Here is a 21,242-nt window from a genome sequence, read left to right as displayed (position 1 = left end):
GGCAGGTGAAGGGTAGAGGAAAAAAGTATTTGCTAAGCAACCCTAATATCTGATCCTAAACTTGCCCCTTGGACATGGCACTCACATTCACAGGCGCAGCAAAGGCAACTGTCCCACTCTGGTCTCATCCTGACTGAGCAAGGGTTGCACAGTGTAAACTGTGAAGCCCAAAGCAAATGTTCTGAACTCAGGGCACAGCAAGTAAAGGGTTGGCCATGTAATGTCCCCAGAACATCAGTAAATTAGGCTGTATGTTTGTGTCATTGAGGGACGCAGGTGGCGCTGTGGGTTAAAGCCTCAGCGCCTAGGGCTTGCCGATCGAAAGGTTGGCGGTTCGAATCCCTGCGGCGGGGTGCGCTCCCGCTGCTCGGTCCCAGTGCCTGCCAACCTAGCAGTTCGAAAGCACCTCCGGGTGCAAGTAGATAAATAGGGACCGCTTACCAGCGGGAAAGTAAACGGCGTTTCCGTGTGCTGCTCTGGCTCTCCAGAGCAGCGATGTCACGCTGGCCACGTGACCCGGAAGTGTCTCCGGACAGCGCTGGCCCCTGGCCTCTTAAGTGAGATGGGCGCACAACCCCAGAGTCTGTCAAGACTGGCCCGTACGGGCAAGGGTACCTTTACCTTTTTTACCTTGTGTCATTGATAGATAATCTTTTAAGCTTTTGGGATACATGTATATAAACCCATGTGTTCTCTTGCCATGGTGAGGCAATGTATTAGCTCTGGATACTGCATTTGACCACATCAGACTGGAATGCCATCATCATTTGTGCATGTATCCCATCGTGGGACTGGCCAGGGAACAAATTGCACCTTGGCCCAGCCCTTAGTTCTGCCTTGCACAGCATACTTGAGTAATAAGAACTGTCCTCTCTGCTTGGTTCACTGGAAGTTCTGGCTAGTATTTCAAAGCTCATCCTGTCTTGCAGGATGGGAATAGTCTTTGGAAGAAAGTTCTGTGTTTAATGGGAATCTGTTGTCTGTGTGCACGTTAAGACTGAGGAAAGCAACTGTCCACTGATGAGGAGTCATCCGTAAATGCATTTCCCCCCATCTTTTGCAAGGTTTTGTTTCAACCTCTTTTAAACAGTGCCTGCTATATTAACTATGTTGTCCTAGTTGGCAGAGGGAAAGTGTGTTTGGTACAGGGCTCAGCCTCCACTGCAGCTCAGAGACAGGCTGTTCTGGTTCATCAGAGGGCTGTCAAGTCATTAGAATAAAAGCATTTATGGATTGGAAATGGTATTTTCCCACCACAAACTCCTCCCAGTGCTTCCATAAACCACACAGTGGCTAGCAAGGCTTTTTTGGATCTACATGGTTGCTTAAGACTGCAAAGGCTGGTGAGTTACAAGGCAAAATTGCAAGGTAGAATGACTGAATTGAATATGCATGATATGAGGAAGGAAGATATTGAAATAAGAAAAATAAAAGTGGTAAACTGGGGTTGAAGGAGCCATGTTTTGTGTGCATGTGTGCACATCTGCATAGCCTGGGAAAGTGCTGCGCGGACTTTAGCTCAGTGCAAAAACTGCTGAGGATTTACTGAACTGTGTGCAAGTTTACCTTGGGAGAAAGGCAGAGAACAGCAGAGAGGGTAGTAAATCATATGTATGGCAGAAGGACATGCTAGATATCAAAGCAAAGACTAAAGGTAGCAAAGGGCTTATGGATTATGATTGAAAATGGATTTGGGAATTGGCTGGGCTATTCTAGGACTGGGATGTTAATAGTGGCACGTAGCTGGCATTGGGAGAGTCCTTCAAATAGCCTTAGGACAAGAACTGAAGGGCCAGCTCCGATCTGCCTGACTGCTATGCCTCAACATATGTGCATGTTTAGCTAGCTAGCTATTTGCTAAATCTGCCACTGGAGAGCATTGATTTTTCTGCTATTTTAGGCTGCAGTCCAAACCTCCTCTTCCCAACAGCAATGACTTTACAGAGAGGTGGGGCCCCATTCACAGAGAGGACCGGAATGTGGCAGGGGGCAGTAAGATCTCTGTGCCAGCCTGGAGCTGCTACAGGGATTGGTCCACACCATAATATGAGAGCAGTGAAACTGGCTTGGGATCCAATGGCTCTGGCTCATCCTCACCCTGTCTCTGGAATGTCCTGTTCTGGGGCCTTCCACTGGCTACCATTGACACACCCAGTCTGTGATGATCCAGCCCACCCACACGTTCAGAGGGTGAAAGCGGGAGTACCATTTCCAATGGGAAGGAGGGCTGTGCAGGACCTTGGGGGCCCCAGAAACCCTCTGGCTTCTTCTCTTTCCTTTATTATTTATTTTCTTTACAACAATTTATATACCGTGTAACACAATGGTCTCAGTGCACTATAAAGTAAGGTTTAAAAGATGCAATGAAGATTGACTTTATTGGTTTCAGCTGTGGAGCGAGTTTGACAGAATTGGGCCCACAGTACTGAGCACTGGAAGATATGAACCCTATGTCCAAGCCATGGTGGACCACGAACAGTGATTCCCCAACAAACCTCAGGGTTCAGGCAGGGATGTAAGGAATCTGATAGTCCCTTAGGTGTCCTAGACCCAAGTTGTTATGGACTTTGCATGTCAGTACAAAAACCTTGAACTTGGTCTTGCAACATATGAGCACCCATTGCCCACACACTTTCAAGCTCATCTCCCCAGCCTAAAGGACTCGAGTCATGTTTCTTCCTCCACCCCAAACGTCCCCTCAAGCATGTAAATAACACTGGTCCTGGGTCCTGGATTATGTCTATTCTCAACTTTTATGTTTTAGTCTAGGTGTAGTTCTTTATTCTAGTATTATTGTTATTGGTTTTTTTTTAAAAAAAAAATGTTTTCACATGCTGCAAGGGCTATGACAGAACCATTTCCATCACAGGTTGCAAGAAGGGAGTATTAAAGAATAATTAAACTGGAAATGGCGGCAGTATAAGGATGAAACTGAAGCAAAGAGATAACCGCAGGAATAAAATTGGATCTAATTTATCCAGGAGACAGAGAAGGAAACAAGTGAAATGTACTTTTAAGAAAAAGCCAAATGAAGTGAATCTTCATACAGTTCTGTCAACAGCTCCCTAAGGGTAGGTTCTGTCTAGTTGCATCTACAGTGCTGAGCAGCTGCAAGAACCAGCAAAGTGAGGGAAGGTAATCACATTGGAAATAAACAGCATTGCATGCATACCACAGGTGTGTGTGTTTTAGCAGTTGGATTGATAGGGCTAGCCCTTGGGGCTAAAATGGTTTTAGCATTAATACAGTCTTGGAAACAAGCGGGAACTGTTAACGAACCACATGCTCCAAATCTGTGTGCAGGCACTTTGACATTTAAAATCTAACAATGCAGTATGAAGCAAAAGTAGAAGGAGCCTCTAATAAATGCTAAAGAAGGAAAGAAGATCAGTTATTGCTTCACCCAAGGAGGGCTGATCCTTAGCACACCACAGTGTTCTATTTCTTTATTTTGCTTGGAAAGCCTATCAGTGTAATCTTATGCAAGTTTCACACATTATGCCCAAAGTCCAGGATTCCGTTTCCCAAAGTGGCTAGAAAGCCTTTAAGTAGGGTGGGGAGACAATAGCTCTCTTGAACCATAGTGTTTATAATTGTATACACTGTTTTCCTGGGACATTGCAGCGAAAAGCTGGTTAGAAATATGGTAAATAAATTCCCCCTTCAGCAACTGACATTGAACTGTAGCCTGTTGCTGCGAAACCTTAGTATCTAGTATATGCGAATAGACATTCTCCATGAATTTGTTTGAATTCTTTCCAAAGCTAGCTAAGCTAGTGCCTTTGCCACATTTCACAGCAGCGAATTCCATAAATCTGTTATGATCTGTGTGAAGAAGTGCTTCCTTTTGCATGTCCTGAATGTACTGCCAACCGGCTTCATTGGGTAAATCCATGGCTGGCTTCCTGCTTTGGATGTATTTATAGAAATGTTTGCTGTTTTGCCCCTGTAATCTTAACGATGGGTTCCTCACATATTGTTCTTCTTGTTATTTTCTTGCTCTATTGTTAAATTGCATTTGTTTTGCCAGGATTTGTTCTTATTTGAGTGACACTTCCACATCTTTAAGGAAGCCTTCTTGTTTTTTATAGCTTCCTTGGTTCTGCTCTTGCTGGCAAGCTGCTCAGCTATCTTTTCTAAAGTATGGTGTGCATTCTAGCTCAGCTTCTATTGCTACAGCTTTAAATAACCTCCAGATACCCTGAAGACATTTAGAGACATAGAATCGTGGAGTTGGAAGGGATTTTGAGGGTCATCTAGTCCAACACCCTGTAATTGAGGATTCCTAACTAAAGCACCTATGACAGATGGCCACCCAACCTCTGCTTAAAAACCTCCAAGGAAAGAAGGAGAGTCCTTCCAAGGGAGTCCGTTCCACTGTCAGTAAACTTACTGGCAGAAGGTTCTTCCCCATGTTATCGTAATCTCCTTTCTTTTAACTTGAAGCGATTGGTATGGGTCCTATGTTCCAGAGCAGGAGAAAACAAGCTTGCTCCATCTTCCATGTGACAGCACTTGAGATATTTGAAGATAGCTATCATATCTCCTCTCAATCTCCTCATTTACAGGCTAAGCACACCCAGATTCTTCAACCGTTCCTCATAAGGCTTGGTTTCCAGACCCATCATCTTGGTTACCCTATTCTGTACATGTTCCAGCTTGTCAATATCCATCTTAAATTGTAGTTCCCAGAACTGGACACAGTATTCCAGGTGTGGTCTGAAAGCAGAATAGAGTGGGACTCTTACTTCCCTTGATCTGGACTTCTGTTGATACAGCCTAGACTAGCATTAGCTTTTTTTTTGCTGCTGCTGCAGCATACTGTTGATTCATGTGAAGCTTGTGGTCTACTAAGATCCCCAGGTCCTTTTCACATGTACTACTGGCAAGCCCAATATACCCCATCTTATCCATCTTTGACCTACTTGGCTTTCCCTTTAACTCATTTGTATATTTTATTTTTTAGAAGTTTCGTCATTTGAAATTGAATGCATATGGATGGAAATTGGAAATTTTCCTTTTACATATACTGTATACCTTATTTGATAGCCCTGTATTCACAAAGCCCTTGCTTTGCCAACACTTATTTCTTGCCCTGGGCACTGCTCAGCATTAAGTCCAGGGTCACTTTCTCTCTCACACACTTATTTTATTTTATTTTATTTTATTTTATTTTATTTTATTTATTTATTTAAATACTTACAAGCCACACTTTCATAGAAAATAAACTACATCTCCCGTCAGCCAGATTGGCTGGGGCTGATGGGAGCTGTAGTCCAAAACATTTGGAGGGCACCAGGTTAGCAAAGCAAGAACATGTCTAGAAGAGCAGCAATGCTAGAAACTGCAGCCAGACTGGCCTTCGTGCCCTGGGTGCATATGTGCTAATTAACAATTGAAATGTCCCTGTGGAAGCAAAGTTAATTAATGGGAGCACAAGATGTACAATTTCTGTTGCTGTGTTTTGACAATCTCTCTCCTCTGAGAGGCTGCAAATTCCTAACTGTATGTGAGCTGAAATAAAGGAGACCTGAGTCTGCCCCAGCTAAGGCACTGTTATTCCCTGGGCCCCAGATGTACAGCCCAACCAATGACACATATTTTACATTGAAATCTAAGTCTTAAACTGAGATGATTCTCTGAGAAGAATCCTAGTCTTGCCATCTAGCTGCTCCAAACAGCTGATAATCTATCGTGCTTATTAGTTTTGTTGTGGGGTGGGGGTGGGGAACCCCAAGGGGAAAGCAAAGCTGGTTTGAGGCAGCTGCAGGCAGCAACCATCTGCTAATGTTTTTAGAATGAATCATTTCTCAGGTAAACGCCAAGGAAAGGTGGCCTGACTAGAATGCAGGCAGCCTGAGAGGAAGCTGAGTGATGAGCTCATTGTTGCTTTTAATAGATTGTGTTTATAATTTGAAGATAATGTCTCTCTAGCTTTCAAGGATGCTTTCACAAAACCACAAAATTGGCCCCAAGTGATCTTGAATCTGAGGCTTCCTGAAGCAGCCATAAACTAGAGGCAAAGTGACAACTGAGTTTCATTATGGGTGGTCAACTTCAGTGTGCTTGAAGTGTGTATTTGGAGGCTGATGTTGGGGACATAGATGTATCCAAATTGCATTTGCAATTGCTTCTTTCAGATTAGGAAGCAGCCACTTCGTGTGGTGGCATTTTGTGCGATTCTAAATCATTATGTAGTAGTTGTTTTCATGGCATTTGTATGCTACCCATCTGGGCAGCTTCCAATAAACAAGACTTATTTTCATTTAAATGCAAAATGAGACATAAAGCCAAAGCCATGCATAAATAAAACAAAAACAAAAGTTTCCACAACCCAAAAAGTTAAAACACAGGTTTAAGAACTGAGAGCCCCAGTCTGCAAGTTGTTTGAGTGAATGAGAAGACCGCACAGATGGTCTCATGTAATCCTCCCTGGAGAGGTGTACCACTACTGAGGTGCCACAGCCAAAAAGGTCCTCCTCCTGTCCTGGTCTCATTCAGTGGGACCACCTGGAGCAAGGCCTCTGAAGATGATCTTAAGGTTTGGTTGGGTACATTAGTTTTTAAGTAACCTGATCCCAAGCCATTTAGGGCTTTAAAGAATTCGAGAATTTACCCTCTAGCCCTGGGATGGGGAAACTGCAATTCTTTACCCAATTTCCCTTGGATCACAGTGATGGGGTAATTAGAAGGATGGAGAGAACTATACAATCTTGCAATGCTGCAAACCCCACCCACTTTTGACTGTGGCTCCACCCACCATCTGTGCTGACTCTGCCCACCATTGGCTATGGCCCAGATTGACTTGTCAATGGCCCATCGTAGGAAAAAGGTGGGAATATTGTTCTGAGCTTTGGGGATGAGTAACCTATGATTGTTCAGTTTTTGCTTTGCCATATGGGATTTAGGTAACCTTGGGCAAAATGTCTGAATGTAGCTCCTCTCTCCAGATACTTTTCTTCCAGTCAGCAGTAATAATAAAATAATATTATAATAATTTATTATTTATATCCCACCCATCTGGCTGGGTTTCTCTAGCCACTCTGGGCGGCTCCCAACAGAATATTAAAAATACAACGAAACATCAAACATTCAAAACTTCCCTGGGCTGCCTTCAGATGTCTTCTAAAAGTCAGATAGTTGTTTATTTCTTTGACATCTGATGGGAGGGCATTCCACAGGGCGGGTGCCACTATCAAGAAGGCCATCTGCCTGGTTCACTGTAGCTTCAATTGTTGCAGTGTGGGAACCACCAGAAGGCCCTCAGTGCTGGATCTCAGTGTCAGGGCTGAACAATTGGGGTGGAGATGCACCTTCAGATATACAGGGCCAAAACTGTTTAGGACTTTGAAGGTCAGCACCAATACTTTGAATTGTGCTCAGAAACGTACTGGGAGCCAATGTAGGTCTTTCAGGACTGGTGTTATATGGTCTCAGCAGCCACTCCCAGTCACCAGTCTAGCTGCCACATTCTGGATTAGTTGTAGTTTCCGGGTCACCTTCAAAGGTAGCCCCACATAGAACGCATTGAAGTACAGTCGTACCTTGGAGGTCAAACAGAATCCATTCCGAAAGTATGATTGACTTCCAAAATGTTTGAAAACCAAAACACGGCTTCTGATTGACTGCAGGAAGCTGCTGCAGCCAAGCAGAATCTGTGGAAGCCTCATCAGAGGTTCAGGTTCCGAAAAAACGTTTGCAAACCGGAACAATCGCTTCCGGGTTTGTGGCGTTCAGGAGCCAAAACGTCCAAGTTCCAGGGCATTCGGGATCCAAGGTATGACAGTATCCCTATCGGGAGATAACCAGAGCATGCACCACTCTGGCGAGACAGTCTGCGGGCAGGTAGGGTCTTAGCCAGCATATCAGATAGAGCTGGTAGACGGATGCCCTGGACACAGAATTGACCTGTGCAGGGTCAGTATTGGGCTATCATTATCAGGCACATGCCAAGGCCTAAACCTTACTTATCATGAGGTCTATTGCTAACCAACTCTGGCCATGCTCCTCATCCTCCTTATTGCTGCTGCTCCCTGTTTACCTGTCATCTACCAGCCTGCAAGCCATAGGAAGAACCAGAAGAAGGTTCAACAGTTTATCCTTGCTCTGCCCTCTCCTTTTGAGCAGACATAAATCAAAGTCAATGAGCAGTGGTGTGGAGGTGGGTGTTCTGAGAGCATATTTCCCAAGCCCCACCCATGCCCACCTAAATCTGGAGCTGGCACTACTAGCCAGGGTCCAATACCAGAAATTGAAAGCACATACACTTTTCTGTATAATCAAAACTCTGCATTTAAGCACATGGAACTGCTGCTGTTGTGTTACATTGGACCCTAAAAGTCCATTCCAGGCCTGCTAAATATAGATCCATCTCATCAGATGACAAATAAGCTCTAACCCAAAGTTGGATGAACTGCTCCTGAATGGAACACTGGATATTTTTTTTGAAAATATCTGTCATTGCAATGGGGTTTGGATTTCCTCCTCTTGGTTTGGATTGCTGTGCCCAGGTACACTGCTCTCTAATCTGGCTGAGTTGCTCAATGGACTGTTTTTCCTTCCTTCCCAATCCAGATCCTGTTGTCACCTTGCTACAGAAGGTACAATGAACAAGATGAAAACTTTCAAGCGGCGTTTTTCCCTTTCGGTTCCCCGGACAGAAACAATTGAGGAGTCACTGGCAGAGTTCACCGAGCAGTTTAACCAGCTCAACAACAGAAAGAATGAAGGTAAAAAAATAACAGGGGTGAGCAGCACTGAATGGGAGGTGATGGGGAGCAGGTGCCAAAGCCCATCACAGGCTGCTGAAGTTCCCAGAGACAATAGGTGTCCATAAAATTGGGAGTAGTGCATGCTTGGTGGTGATTATGGTTCCATTTCATTTAGTTTACATGAATAAATAAATAAATCTCTCTGTTTCTGAGGTACAGAGGTGGGTGTGGATCCTTATATAGGCAAAATGGCACTGTCCACACAAAAATAATATTGGCATTAATCCACTATACAGGTAGCAGAGCCTAGGGCTTGCCAATCGGAAGGTCGGCGGTTCGAATCCCTGCGAGGGGGTGAGCTCCCGTTGCTCGGTCCCTGCTCCTGCCAACCTAGCAGTTTGAAAGCACATCAAAAAGTGCAAGTAGATAAATAGGTACCACTCCGGCAGGAAGGTAAACGGCATTTCTGTGCGCTGCTCTGGTTCGGCAGAAGCGGCTTAGTCATGCTGGCCACATGACCTGGAAAAACTGTCTGCGGACAAACGCCAGCTCCCTCGGCCAGGAAAGCGAGATGAGCGCCGCAACACCAGAGTCGTCCACGACTGGACTTAATGGTCTGGGGTCCCTTTACCTTTACATCTTCTAGAAACATAAGTTGTACAAAACAGAATGTTGAGAGGCAAAATAATTTAGAACCATCAAGCAGAGGAAGTGAGTTTTCCATTCCATTGCTTTGCATGAGTTTATTCAGATTTTTGCAACTGGAAGGAAAGCCACTGCCAGAGTAAAAAAAAATTACTCTACCTTCTAGCAGGTAAATTATAGAGATTTTACTGTCATTTACTAAGAGAGGAAGCACAGGTTTTCTAACTTCCTCATAAGGCAATTAGTAATGAGGAAGATCCTCTGTCTCACCCATAGCATTAACAGGGACCCAGACTTTTCCCTCTGGATGCAAATGGGTTTTCAAAATGACAGTACAATAAAACAACAATTTATAGGCCCTCTTGTTTGTCTTGTGCCTGGAACCATTAGCAGTAAGAGAGCTCCGGATGATTCAGGGTATAAAAGTGAAAAACAATGAATACAAACTAAGTCTATACATAGATGGCATTGTGGTGACCTTAACTGATGCGGTCTGTGAAATTAATGGAGCTAGAGGTAGCTGAAAATGGAAAATTAGCTAGTTAAAAATAAAGACAGTGAAACGCAAACAATTGGAATTAATCTGCAGAAGAGACATCTGGTGTCCTCCAGATCACTTGGACTACAACTCCCATGCTGCCTGCAGCTGATGAGAGCCAACATTGCCCTGGTTGGAGCTGATGGGAGTTGTAGTCCAAAACATCTGGAGGACACCAGGCTGGTAAAAACAGGGCTAGCCTATCATTTAAACAACAGGCAAAGTAAGGTACTTTGAGACACACTTGAATGGTAGAAAAGAAGAACTATGTACAAATAGAAGGAATGTGTTTTGATGTCAAATCCCTAACAGGACAATAGCTACAGTTGCATCTGCCATTTTCAATATGGTTTTCTTCTGTAAATATGGTTTTATTATCTCAGATTAGCTTATTGTTTCAAGTGCTGCCCACACAGCTGGAAGATAACCACATAAAGAAATAGCAGGAGCTTTCTCTCCAATTTTTATAGGAAAGAATGAGAAACATAAACCAAAGGAAACAATAGCACAATATGCGAAGAAAGGAAAACGAATGGAAAACTTTGATCTTCAGTTGTGTTATCAGAGCAGTTGTTTACAGACAGTTATGGATTGGATCTTGATGTGTTTATTTATTAGACTGGGTTTTGTTTTATTTGTTTATTTGTTTCCACATTAGTGTGTAAGGCACCCTACAAAGATAGAAAGATATACAAGACAAAATAATATGTATTTTTTTAAAAAAGCAGATAAAATCATTCCAAGTACAATAAAAACAGAGTGGCAGATGGCTATGCCCAGTTAAAATCCCCACAAGGCTGAGTACTCATATTATAGGCCAAAAGCCTCCTCTTAAAAAAGGTCTTTGCCTGACAGCAGAAGGTTAATCAATGAAGGGGCAAGACCAGCTTTCCTGGGGAGGGGATTCCGGCAGGACCTCTCTTAACCCTTCCAGATGGGCCTCAGATGGGCCCCAGAAGATCTTAAAGCCAGGGTGGACTTATGTGGAAAACAGTAGTTCTTCAGCTGCCCTGGTCTGTGTGTGTCCTAACAAGTCATAACCAGCACTTTGAATTGTGACCAGAAACTGACCAGCAGCCAAGAACATAAGAAGAGACTTCTGGATAAAGCCAGTGGCCCATTTTGTCCAGCATCCTGTTCTTCATGAGGTGGCCCAAGCCATTTTATTGCCTGAGGCAAAGGACAAGGTGGTGCATTCCCCATTCTGTGCCCAAAATCTCCCTAGACTGGTAACTGAATCTTACTTCAGCACTGGTCTCAACCCTTGAAGGACTCCACTTTCTATCTGTCTCCATCAGAGAACTGTCCATTTATTCCTACTCTCTGCTTTCTGCTATTTCTCCAGTTCCTGATCCACGTCTGGATCTCTCCTCTTATTCCATGACTACTAAGCTTACTCAAGAGTCTTTGGTAAGGTGCCTAGTTGAAAGCTTTTTGAAAGTCCAAGTATGCTATGGCAACCAGACCACTTCTGTTTAACTCATACAGATACAAGAGACAGGACTTGCCTTGCAGAAGTCATTGAGAGCCAGTGTGGTGTAGTGGTTAAGAGCGGTGGACTCATAATCTGGTGAACCGGGTTCGATTCCCTGCTCCTCCACATGCAGCTGCTGGGTGACCTTGGGCCAGTCACACTTCTCTGAAGTCTCTCAGCCTCACTCACCTCACAGAGTGTTTGTTGTGGGGGAGGAAAGGAAAGGAGATTGTTAGCTGCTTTGAGACTCCTTAGGGTAGTGATAAAGCGGGATATCAAATCCAAATTCTTCATTCTGGCTCTGCTTCTTCTATATGCTTGGCTATTTGATCTTTAACGATGCCACCCATTTAAGCAGAACAGACATTAAGCTAACCAGCCTGTAATTTCCAATTTAAAAATTGGTGTGTCATTAGCTACTTTTGACATTGTCAAAATTTATGAGCTATATTTGCATAATAGAGAGAAGACAAACTCTAGCTTTGTTCAGAACTGGTCAATTAAATACTATAAAACCAATCACACTCCTCAGTGAATAGAATATATGCTTTTGAATTGTTCTTGTTTGATTATAGTGGAATCTAACTGTTGAGGGGCTAATCTTGCATGTTTTACAGATTTCTTAAGCTGCATATCTATGCACAGTTACCTGAGAGTAAGTCCATTTAACTTAGTGGGGCTTACATTTGAGTAGATATGACTGCACTATTAATATATTGATTTTTAAAATTTTGTATTAAAATGCAGTGCCCGTTATTTAAGAACATGGATTGTCTCCTGTTTCCTGGCTAAACATCCTGCTCAAGTTTATGGTTTAGTCTACAGTAAGCCTGTAATGTTGTGTTCTGGGCATCACACCTAAAGCCAAAATTGTATATAGTCAAAACCCATTGGGTTCAATGGCAAGTGGGATTGCCAACATCATTTCCCACAGAATCCTATCCCTTTTCATATATATTTTTCCACACACGTAAAGCTGAATGTGTACAAGTTAAATGTGCCTAAGTTGCAGGCTTATTGTATTTGCAAACAACAAGAGTGGGGTTTGGCTAAACTTGGACTATATACAGCATTACAAGGTAGTAGCTTTGGACTCTATGCAAGAAGCTTAGTGCCAAATGATTTCACTTCCAGGTACCAGCACCATATTTCTGTTACTTTGATTTTTATTTATTTTATTTTTTTTAAAAAAGCTTTTATTGTAATTTTGAGCCTTTGTCAGCTGTTTTGGAAACTTATTGAAGGGCAGCATAGAAATCCATAAAACAACCTAATAATTTCAGTCATATGAGTTCACTGCTGTCAAGGACCAAGGACAATGGCCCTTGACTCCTCTCTCTCCCTCTCCCCCTCTCCCCCTCTCCCCCTCTCCCTCTCCCCCGCCCCCTCTCTCTTTCACTCACACAGACACACACACACACCCCTCACCTGGGCAGAGGGAACAATAAATCTCGCACAGGAAAACCTAGGTCGACAATCAGAAAAGCAAACAATTACCTAACTGGGCACAAGGAGTTCCAGGCAGTGCCACCTTTGGGCTTGGCGTAGTCTGATGGTACAAAGCTGGGGGTGATATTTTTCATAGTCCCCAGCAGCCCAAGAGGCACCTTATGCTCCTCCACCTATACTGACCTCCTGTTGTGCCAGTCCCATTTGGAAAAACTAGGGATGTCATTTCCCTACCTCTGATTTACAGCTATTGGAGACCACTGAGGTCCTTCGAAGAACAACAGCAGAGTTGCAATTGGACTAGCACTGGATTACAGTTCATTCCATTCCTCTTCTCTACAAAATCTCAGAGCGAATGTGGAGCAAGTCAGGAAGATTATCTAGGCTCTTAGCCTATACAATGGATACAGTAATTGTTTTCTCTTTCTCTTCCTCCCACTCCACAGAAGAGCTGTAAAGGTAAATGCAATAAATTTTGTGCATACAGACAGACTAGCAAATGCTACAGACAGAAACAGATTGAGGGGGATGTTTGGTTTTTCATCGGGTGGCTGATTGGGGTGTAAGAAATAAAAGATTAACGGAAAGAATAGACCATATAAAACAGATTTTTGTGGAGATTGGCCCTTAGGACTGAGCAGAAATGTTAACGCTTAGCAAAGTAATTAAAAGTTTGCAATTCAAGTAGAGCAAAGAGAGATTCTGGCCTCTTTCCCCAGGAGATCAAAGCTTGTTTTTGGCAGAGGCAATGTTTAAATATATTTATAAAAGGATCGAGACTTGTCAAAGGCAGCGGCAGTGTCTGCAGTTTCTCTTTTAATTTGCTTTGATATTGTATGCACCCTCATTATGCTCTGACTGTCGAATCCTGCTGTAATCCTCATAAAAAAAAAGTGGAACAGAATCAAACAGGTCTCTGCAGTGTTCACCCAGAGTCTGCCTACATCTCTAGTAAATACCTTGGCCAAGGCAGTTACAGGGCTGCAGCCCAGTAGGATTCCTGCTATGGAACTCTTCCTGCTTGGCACTGTCTTTCACTTCCCTGCTGACTGAGTGGGATCATTGGCTTTTCTTCATAAGGAAAATACTCTAGCCCCTTTCTCTTTTTCACCTACTCCATGGGGCAACCTGAATTCTGCACAGCATTCAAAACATGGCTGTATGACAGCTTTTTTATTCAAAACAAAAAAAATTCCTTCCAGTAGCACCTTAAAGACCAACTAAGTTAGTTCTTGGTATGAGCTTTCGTGTGCATGCACACTTCTTCAGATACCAAGTGTGCATGCACACGAAAGCTCATACCAAGAACTAACTTAGTTGGTCTTTAAGGTGCTACTGGAAGGAATTTTTTTTGTTTTGACTATGGCAGACCAACACGGCTACCTATCTGTAACTGGAGCTTTTTTATTATTGTGGTGTTATTATACTTGCTTTTTCTTTTCATCACATTTTCTCCTGCCTAATAATCATTTAAATTGGATTTGCCATTTTGATCAATAGCTGCCAGCGTACTAGCTAGTGAATCTTCCACGTGCGGACTTATTGGGAGCTTGGCAAAGCATGAGACTCTTAATCTCAGGGTTGTGGGTTCGAGCCCCATGTTGGGCAAAATATTCCTGCATTGTAGGGGGTTGGACTAGATGACCCTCATGGTACCTTCCAACTCTACAGTTTGGAATAATAGAGTTGGAAGAGATGTTGAAGATCATGCAGTCCAACCCCCAGCTTGGTACAAGCTCTACTGTGCAATCTGGAGTCAGATCTTCTTCCACTGTGTATTGTAATGCACTTATATTTTTAGCGAAGTAGTTTTACAGGGTGGTAGTCTACAAAATATTGTGTGAAGTTGGCATGACACACACCTCATGTTTTGCAAGCCTTTACTCCTATTTGATGTGTTAATTCTGAGTTTATTTCTTTATTCATCTGAATGCCTGTATGTCATTAAACATCCCTACAATAGATTTACACTAGGGCAGAAATGAAATGACTCTCCCAAATTTTCTCCCCATTTGCAAATCTATAAGGTCCATATGGGAGACCATTTTGGGGAAGCATTTTGGGCCACACCGAACCAGTATTCGGGAAAGGGTTCACTTATCAATGATGGCCAGGAAATATTGACGCTTTGAAGAAGATCCATCTGCAGTTTTTCATCCCTGCAATTGTTCAATACAGGCAGCTGTTTTGATCCATGCAGCGTGTACAAGTTCATTTGTTAGTGAGCAAATCATACAACTGTCCAAGTAGACTGAAATGAATGCAGTGAAATCAATGTTTGCCATGTAGGGTAGTTCTCAGCTGGTGAGACTGTCAGCTGTAACCCAGCAGTAAGTGGGGAAGAGTGCGAAGGAACATGCCTTGGGCAGCTCAACGTTGTATTTTAGTTTGCTTAGAAGTCCACCTGCTGATATTTGGCCTTTTCATGCTCATAGACTGCATTTCCTGTGATGAAAAAAGCACACAGAGCAGATGCAGCTGGAAGGGGGTTTGGGTACATAAGAGATTTCCAGTTTGGACTAGTGATCAATTCTGCTTTTCTGTTCCTGGCAGTGATCCCATCCCTATCCATTTCATCTGTCCTTCTGATTATGTTATCATTGCAGGAATGATGAGAAGTGTTCTCATTGCCCTACTCCCCACTGCTTTGTGGCAAAATGACCAGGGCAGCCTTTTGCAAGTGCACATCTTTCAGAGCAGTGAGCATACGGGAGGCCTAGATTAATTTTCATGGTAACGTCATACTTTGAAATGCTTGGTTAGTGAAACAGCAGTTAGTATTGACTGTAATGTTTCTCAAAGCAGCCTTGGCATATGCCCCAGAAGCTAGCAAATTCACAGTCTACCCCTACCACCAAAGTATATGTCTGTTAAGTAACTTCATTATATAGTTTCCATCCTTTGCTGTAGCCACACCGCTTTATCCTAGCCCTTTATGGTTAAGTCTTTTATGAAACCACCACAATTGCCTGATGTGCACTCCTGGGTTTGTTTTCAAGTGTTTCATTGGCTTTTAATATGGTATAATTATAATGGTTGTAACATGCCTTGGGACCTTGTGGTGAAGGGTGAGTAAGAAATCCCTTAAATAAATAAATACTCCCCTACCTTTTAGCCCTGCCTCTCCTGCTTCTTTTGAGAGTTTACAAAATTTGGTTTTTTTAGAAGGAATGGAAGAAGCAGCACAATCTCAACAGGTTCCTGCTTCTCTTCTGTATCTTTTTGAGAAGCATGGCTTTGATGTGTGCAGTCATGTTTCAGGCAATTGAATCGTATCACCATGCCACTTCAACACACCTTTTTCCCTGTTGGCAGCATTTCTGCAGCATACTTGTTTGTTTGCTTTTATAATAATAGTCAGCATTTAAATTTGCACTAGAATGCTTTTTCATCTATATATAAAAACATTTGCACGATAGCTTTTAAACAAGAAGGGTTTTAACACGAATTTTATAAAATGATTAAAAAATATTTTTAAAAAGCTAAAATGGTGTGCTTTATCATAGAAATGTAGAGTTGGAAAGGACCACAAGGATCATCTATTCCGATCCCCTGCCATGCAGGAATCACAGCTAAAGAGTTCCTTAAGAGATGGCTTAGGTGCATGATTAAGGTACTTTCCTGCTCAACAGAACTTCAGCTGTCAGGGAAAAGGCTAAGCTTTCTTATGCCCACTAGTGTGGATGGAATATAGCAGGATGCATATGCAAAAGTCCACATGCAGCTCCATATACAGCTTACAGGGAGAGAGAACTGAAATGCAGAAATTGGAAGGAGCCATTTAGCAGTGTCACTTGGCAGATCAGAAACAAGGGGATGATTTGCATCTTTCTGCCATGCTGGCTCCTAACTGTGTTTGAAATCTGACTTAGGTTAAAATTATGTAGGTAATTTCTTTTTCCATTTTCCCCATGACCATTTTTTCAGCATGGACAACGTTGCCTACCTCCGCAAGGGGCTTATGTAATCAGTTCACACTGCCAAATTCAGTCTTGTTTGATTGTGTTTCATGCATGATGCTTCTGCATCCATCTTTTGTATCCTTTGTCAACAGAGCCCAGTTTCTGCCATATGGAAGGGCGAAGGAAATGGGCAGGAAGCAGGGCTGAGTTCTCATTAAATGCTACATCTCTGTCCAGAAAGATGATAATTAGCAAACAGTTCATTTATTTGCATGCCTATCCTAGAAATAATGCCTCTGCAAATTCACAGGGTTTTATTTCATGGGTTTCTGGGTGACCTGCACTGAACTTGTGAACCGCTGTCCTGGGCCTTTGAGCTCCAGAGCCTCCAAGCAACCTGTCATTCATCACAAGCCCTATCAAGCTTAAGTGTGGAGCGTAGAACCACAAGCCAGAGAGAAGTAGCTTTCCACAGAGGACTTCTGAACCTTCTTTGTTCATATTTCATTTTCCATTTGTGACTCAACAACACTTCAGAGCTGTGCTCTCAAGAGAAGAGGTCATTTAAATGTTTTACAGCACAATCCTATGCATGCCTACTCAGAAATAAGTCCTATTGAGTTAAATGGGGCTTACGGGTTACAGGATTGTAGTCTTAAAAGGGTCGTTTCTCAAAGCAGCAGAACCAGTTGAAAGCTTAAGAGTAGGCAATATATATATATATATAATATTTTCCCCACCTTTATGCCAAGAGGCTGAAAGTGGTGTATGTGGCTCTCCCACTCCCTATTTTGTCCTCACTAAGCTGATTATTATTATTGTTATTATTATTATTATACCCCATCCATTTGGCTGGGTTTCCCCAACCACTCTGGGTGGCTTACAGCATATATAAAAAATTGTAAAATATCAGACATCAAAAAATTCCTGATACAGGGCTGCCTTCAGGTGTCTTCTAAAAGTCAGATAGTTGTTTATTTCCTTGACATCTGATGGGAGAGCATTCCACAGGGTGGGCACCACAACCGAGAAGGCCCGCTGCCTGGTTCCCTGTAATCTCACTTCTTGCAGTGAGGGGGCCACCAGAAGGCTCTTGGTGCTGGACCTCAGAGTCTGAGCTGAACGATGGGGATGGAGATGCTTCTTCAGGTATACTGAACCAAGGCCATTTAGGGAATTAAAGGTCAGCACCAACACTTTGAATGGTGCTTGTACTGGGAGCCAATGTAGGTCTCTCATGACCGGTGTTATATGGTCTCGGTGGCCGCTCCCAGTCTCCAGTCTAGCTGCTGCATTCTCAATTAGTTGTAGTTTGAGTCACCTTCAAAGGCAGCCCCATGTAGAGCGCATTGCAGTAGTCTAAGTAGGAGATAACCAGAGCATGCACCACTTTGGCGAGAGTGTCCACAGGCAGGTAGGGTCTCAGCCAGTGTACCAGGTGGAGCTGGTAGATAGCTGCCCTGGACACAGAATTGACCTGTGCCTCCATGGACAGCTGAGAGTCCAAAATGACTCCCAGGCTGCGCACCTGGTCCTTCAGGGGCACAGTTACACCATTCAGGAACAGGGAGTCCCCCACACCCGCTCGCCCCCTGTACCCCCAAAACAGTTCTTCTGTCTTGTCAGGATTCAGCCTCAATTCATTAGCCACCATCCATCCTCCAACCGCCTCCAGATACTCACACGGGACATTCACTGCCTTCACTGATGTATGTATGTTAGGCTGAGAGATGGTGACTAGTGCAAGGGTGGGTCCTTGTCCAACACTCCAACCACTACACCACACTGCATCCTCCCCAAAGGTCTCTTTTCACAGCTGCCATATTTTGCCATGGCTGCCAACTAGAATTAGAGACCTTTGATATGACAAATGTCACTCTCAATAGCCTGGGGGGGGGGAATCAAACCTGGGGAAAACACAAGCATTATCTAGACCAGTTCCCTCATGCACAGCAGATTGCGACCATCTTCTTCTGGGGAGAAGGCTTGTGACAATCCTTCCTGTTTGGTGTGGCACATTAAAATACATTTGGGCCTTCACACCATCATTGCTACTGGCTAGTGTGCTCTATGTGGGAGGATTAGTGGAAGTTTTTAGGACACTTTCAATGAGCCTGGGTCCTTAAGTTAACACCTGGATAGAACACACACACCCCACTTATGGTGGATGGAGCAGTTCTGAAACTGGGACATTGGTGTGCCACTCCTTCAAAGTGTACCCCCGAATGGTTATGGCATTTCTAGGTCACCCAGAAAAATGGAACGGGGTGTGCGTATAGCCTAAGATTCACTAATCAGTAGGGAAATTGGAGAATTGAACACTTTGGCACTTAGCACTCATAACATGAGGCATGATGTTTACTTCATAATAGTTGCCAACATTCCAGCACGAAACAGAATGTTGGGCTGTGGGGATTCTATCCTGGCCTCTTTTAGTCTTGGGTTGGGTAGGGGGAACTCCATGTAGCACAGCAACCAGAAACAGATCTGTGCTTTCGGAATAGCAGCTTAATTTACTAGTATGCCATACACAAAAAATTATAAAATAAAATTGGTAAGAGCTGTGTTAAGCTACAAACATGGGGAATATTTTATAAAATATTTCAGGCTTCTCTGCCACTCAAAGCCTTTTGAGTCCCTCTTTCAGTTATGTCTCAGGGCTGCTTCACTCCTATGGTTTCTTAAAGGTAAAGGGACCCCTGACCATTAGGTCCAGTTGTGACCGACTCTGGGGTTGCGGCGCTCATCTCGCTTTATTGGCCAAGGGAGCCGGCGTACAGCTTCTGGGTCATGTGGCCAGCATGACTAAGCCACTTCTGGTGAACCAGAGCAGCGCACGGAAACGCCGTTTACCTTCCCGCCGGAGCGGTACCTATTTATCTACTTGCACTTTGACGTGGTTTCAAACTGCTAGGTTGGCAGGAGCAGGGACCGAGCAACGGGAGCTCACCCCGTCGTGGGGATTCGAACTGCCGACCTTCTGATTGGCAAGTCCTAGGCTCTGTGGTTTAACCCACAGCGCCACCCGCATCCTGCATGGTTTCTTATATGGGCATTATTTTTTGCTTTGGGAGACAATGTGTGCAGTCACCTCTGATGAGTATAGAATATGGGTGTCTGTTTGCTGAAACAACGTATGATAGGAAATGGCAATTGGTTGTTGCTTCATGTGTGTGCTCATCGAAATGGAAGCAGCAGGTGGAGACTTCTGGCAAGTTTGGGGCTGTTCTTTCTTATGGGTGCCATTTGGGAACTAATAAAAGTGCTAGAAGGTCATGTAAATGACCAAGCCTCTGTGAGCTGCAGTATCCAGATGCAAGGTAGCGCTTAACCTGGAAGATGGATTTAACTAGTTAAGTTTTTTTCCAGCTGTAAATTTCTTAAATAATGTATAGTGTTAAGTCAAAAGTATAGTTAAGTGTCCTAAGTGCTCAGGATAGAACGGATTAAAAAGGTTAGAGCAAAAAGGTCACGTTGTTTGCCTTCATTCCTCTCAGCAGTGACTCCAAACTGTCCAAAGTGTTGACAGTCTGTGGAATCATCTGGTCAATTGCTATCTGCTTTTCTATTCTCATCAGATATGGCACAAGGGCGCCTGCATCTGAGTCATCTGAACAGGGACATCCAGACGCAGCCCAGCTCCACTTCGCCTTTGGAAGGCCCGTCCCCAACCGCTGTGCGTTACCGAAATGGCAACCAGCGTCGGTTTTCAATGGAGGTGATACGCAGTTGCAGAGTGCCACAGGGAATCTGTATGGAATGTTAGAAATTAGACTTGTGTACAAATGGCCTCTTGAAATTCTCCACCCTATTTGTGGGCACAGAAACTGAGTGGGTGGGGTGCCATTTCACACAATTTCTCCAGAGGGAAAAGAAATTCTCCAGCAGTTTCCCGGGCATGGCACTCACCATTAGCAATGACAAGTTGCATAGACTCTTTCCTCTTTTTTTGTCGTAGTGGCAGCCTGGCCATCATTCTACATCCCCCACAATGCCAGTGTTCCAGGACATTGTGGAGCTGAGATGGCAGCTGCCACAAAAAATAATAATGGGGCGGGGGGGTAATTACGCAAAGTGGCCTTCTTTTTCTAGAAGGCTGAGAAAAAGGAAAAGAATTCTTGAAATGCTTTATGAAATGTCATCAGGTATATTCTCAGAAAAATTTGGAAAAAATTTGGCTCTAGCTGTAATAGATATGATGTTTATGGTCCCCTTTTAAATGCAACAGGATGCTGACTGTTTGAGGATCAGAGTCAACCAAGAATCTGCCTTTGAGAATGAGTGGTCTGTTCATATCAGAAAAGAACTAGTGTTGCAATTGAAATTTATTTTATTTATTTTAATATACTTATACCCCACTTTTCAGCTCCCAAAAGATTTGGGCGATATACAAATCTAATATATAACAACAACAACACTGGAACAAAGTTGATGGTCCCTTCCCCCATCTTTGTGTACTTCCCCAGATTAGTGTATTCAATTAGTCTTCAAGATGTGTGTGCTTTACTCAGTGTAGGGATTCT

The 21,242-nt window shown here is 43.5% G+C and overlaps 1 protein-coding gene across 5 annotated transcripts in view; it reads left to right on the top strand.

The window, feature by feature from the left end:
- The window catches only part of CDK18 (cyclin dependent kinase 18), a 106,427-nt gene that overhangs the window by 61,043 nt on the left and 24,142 nt on the right, over window positions 1–21,242 (top strand). The window contains exons 3-4 of one of the 5 annotated variants that reach the window (XM_079979584.1): window positions 8,575–8,729; window positions 20,298–20,395. In XM_079979584.1, the coding sequence (XP_079835710.1) occupies window positions 8,606–8,729; window positions 20,298–20,395 (222 nt within the window). In that variant the 5' untranslated portion in view covers window positions 8,575–8,605. Of the gene's footprint in view, window positions 1–8,574; window positions 8,730–12,958; window positions 13,277–19,117; window positions 19,274–20,297; window positions 20,438–21,242 lie in introns of those variants that run through there. The other 4 variants (XM_079979583.1, XM_079979586.1, XM_079979587.1 and 1 more) reach the window with 4 other exon arrangements.

Source organism: Podarcis cretensis (genome assembly GCF_951804945.1).
Source record: "Podarcis cretensis genome assembly, chromosome: 6".
Taxonomy (NCBI): Eukaryota; Metazoa; Chordata; class Lepidosauria; order Squamata; family Lacertidae; genus Podarcis; species Podarcis cretensis.
Note: the sequence above shows the minus strand (reverse complement) of the source record. Positions and strands in the feature narration are given on the sequence as shown.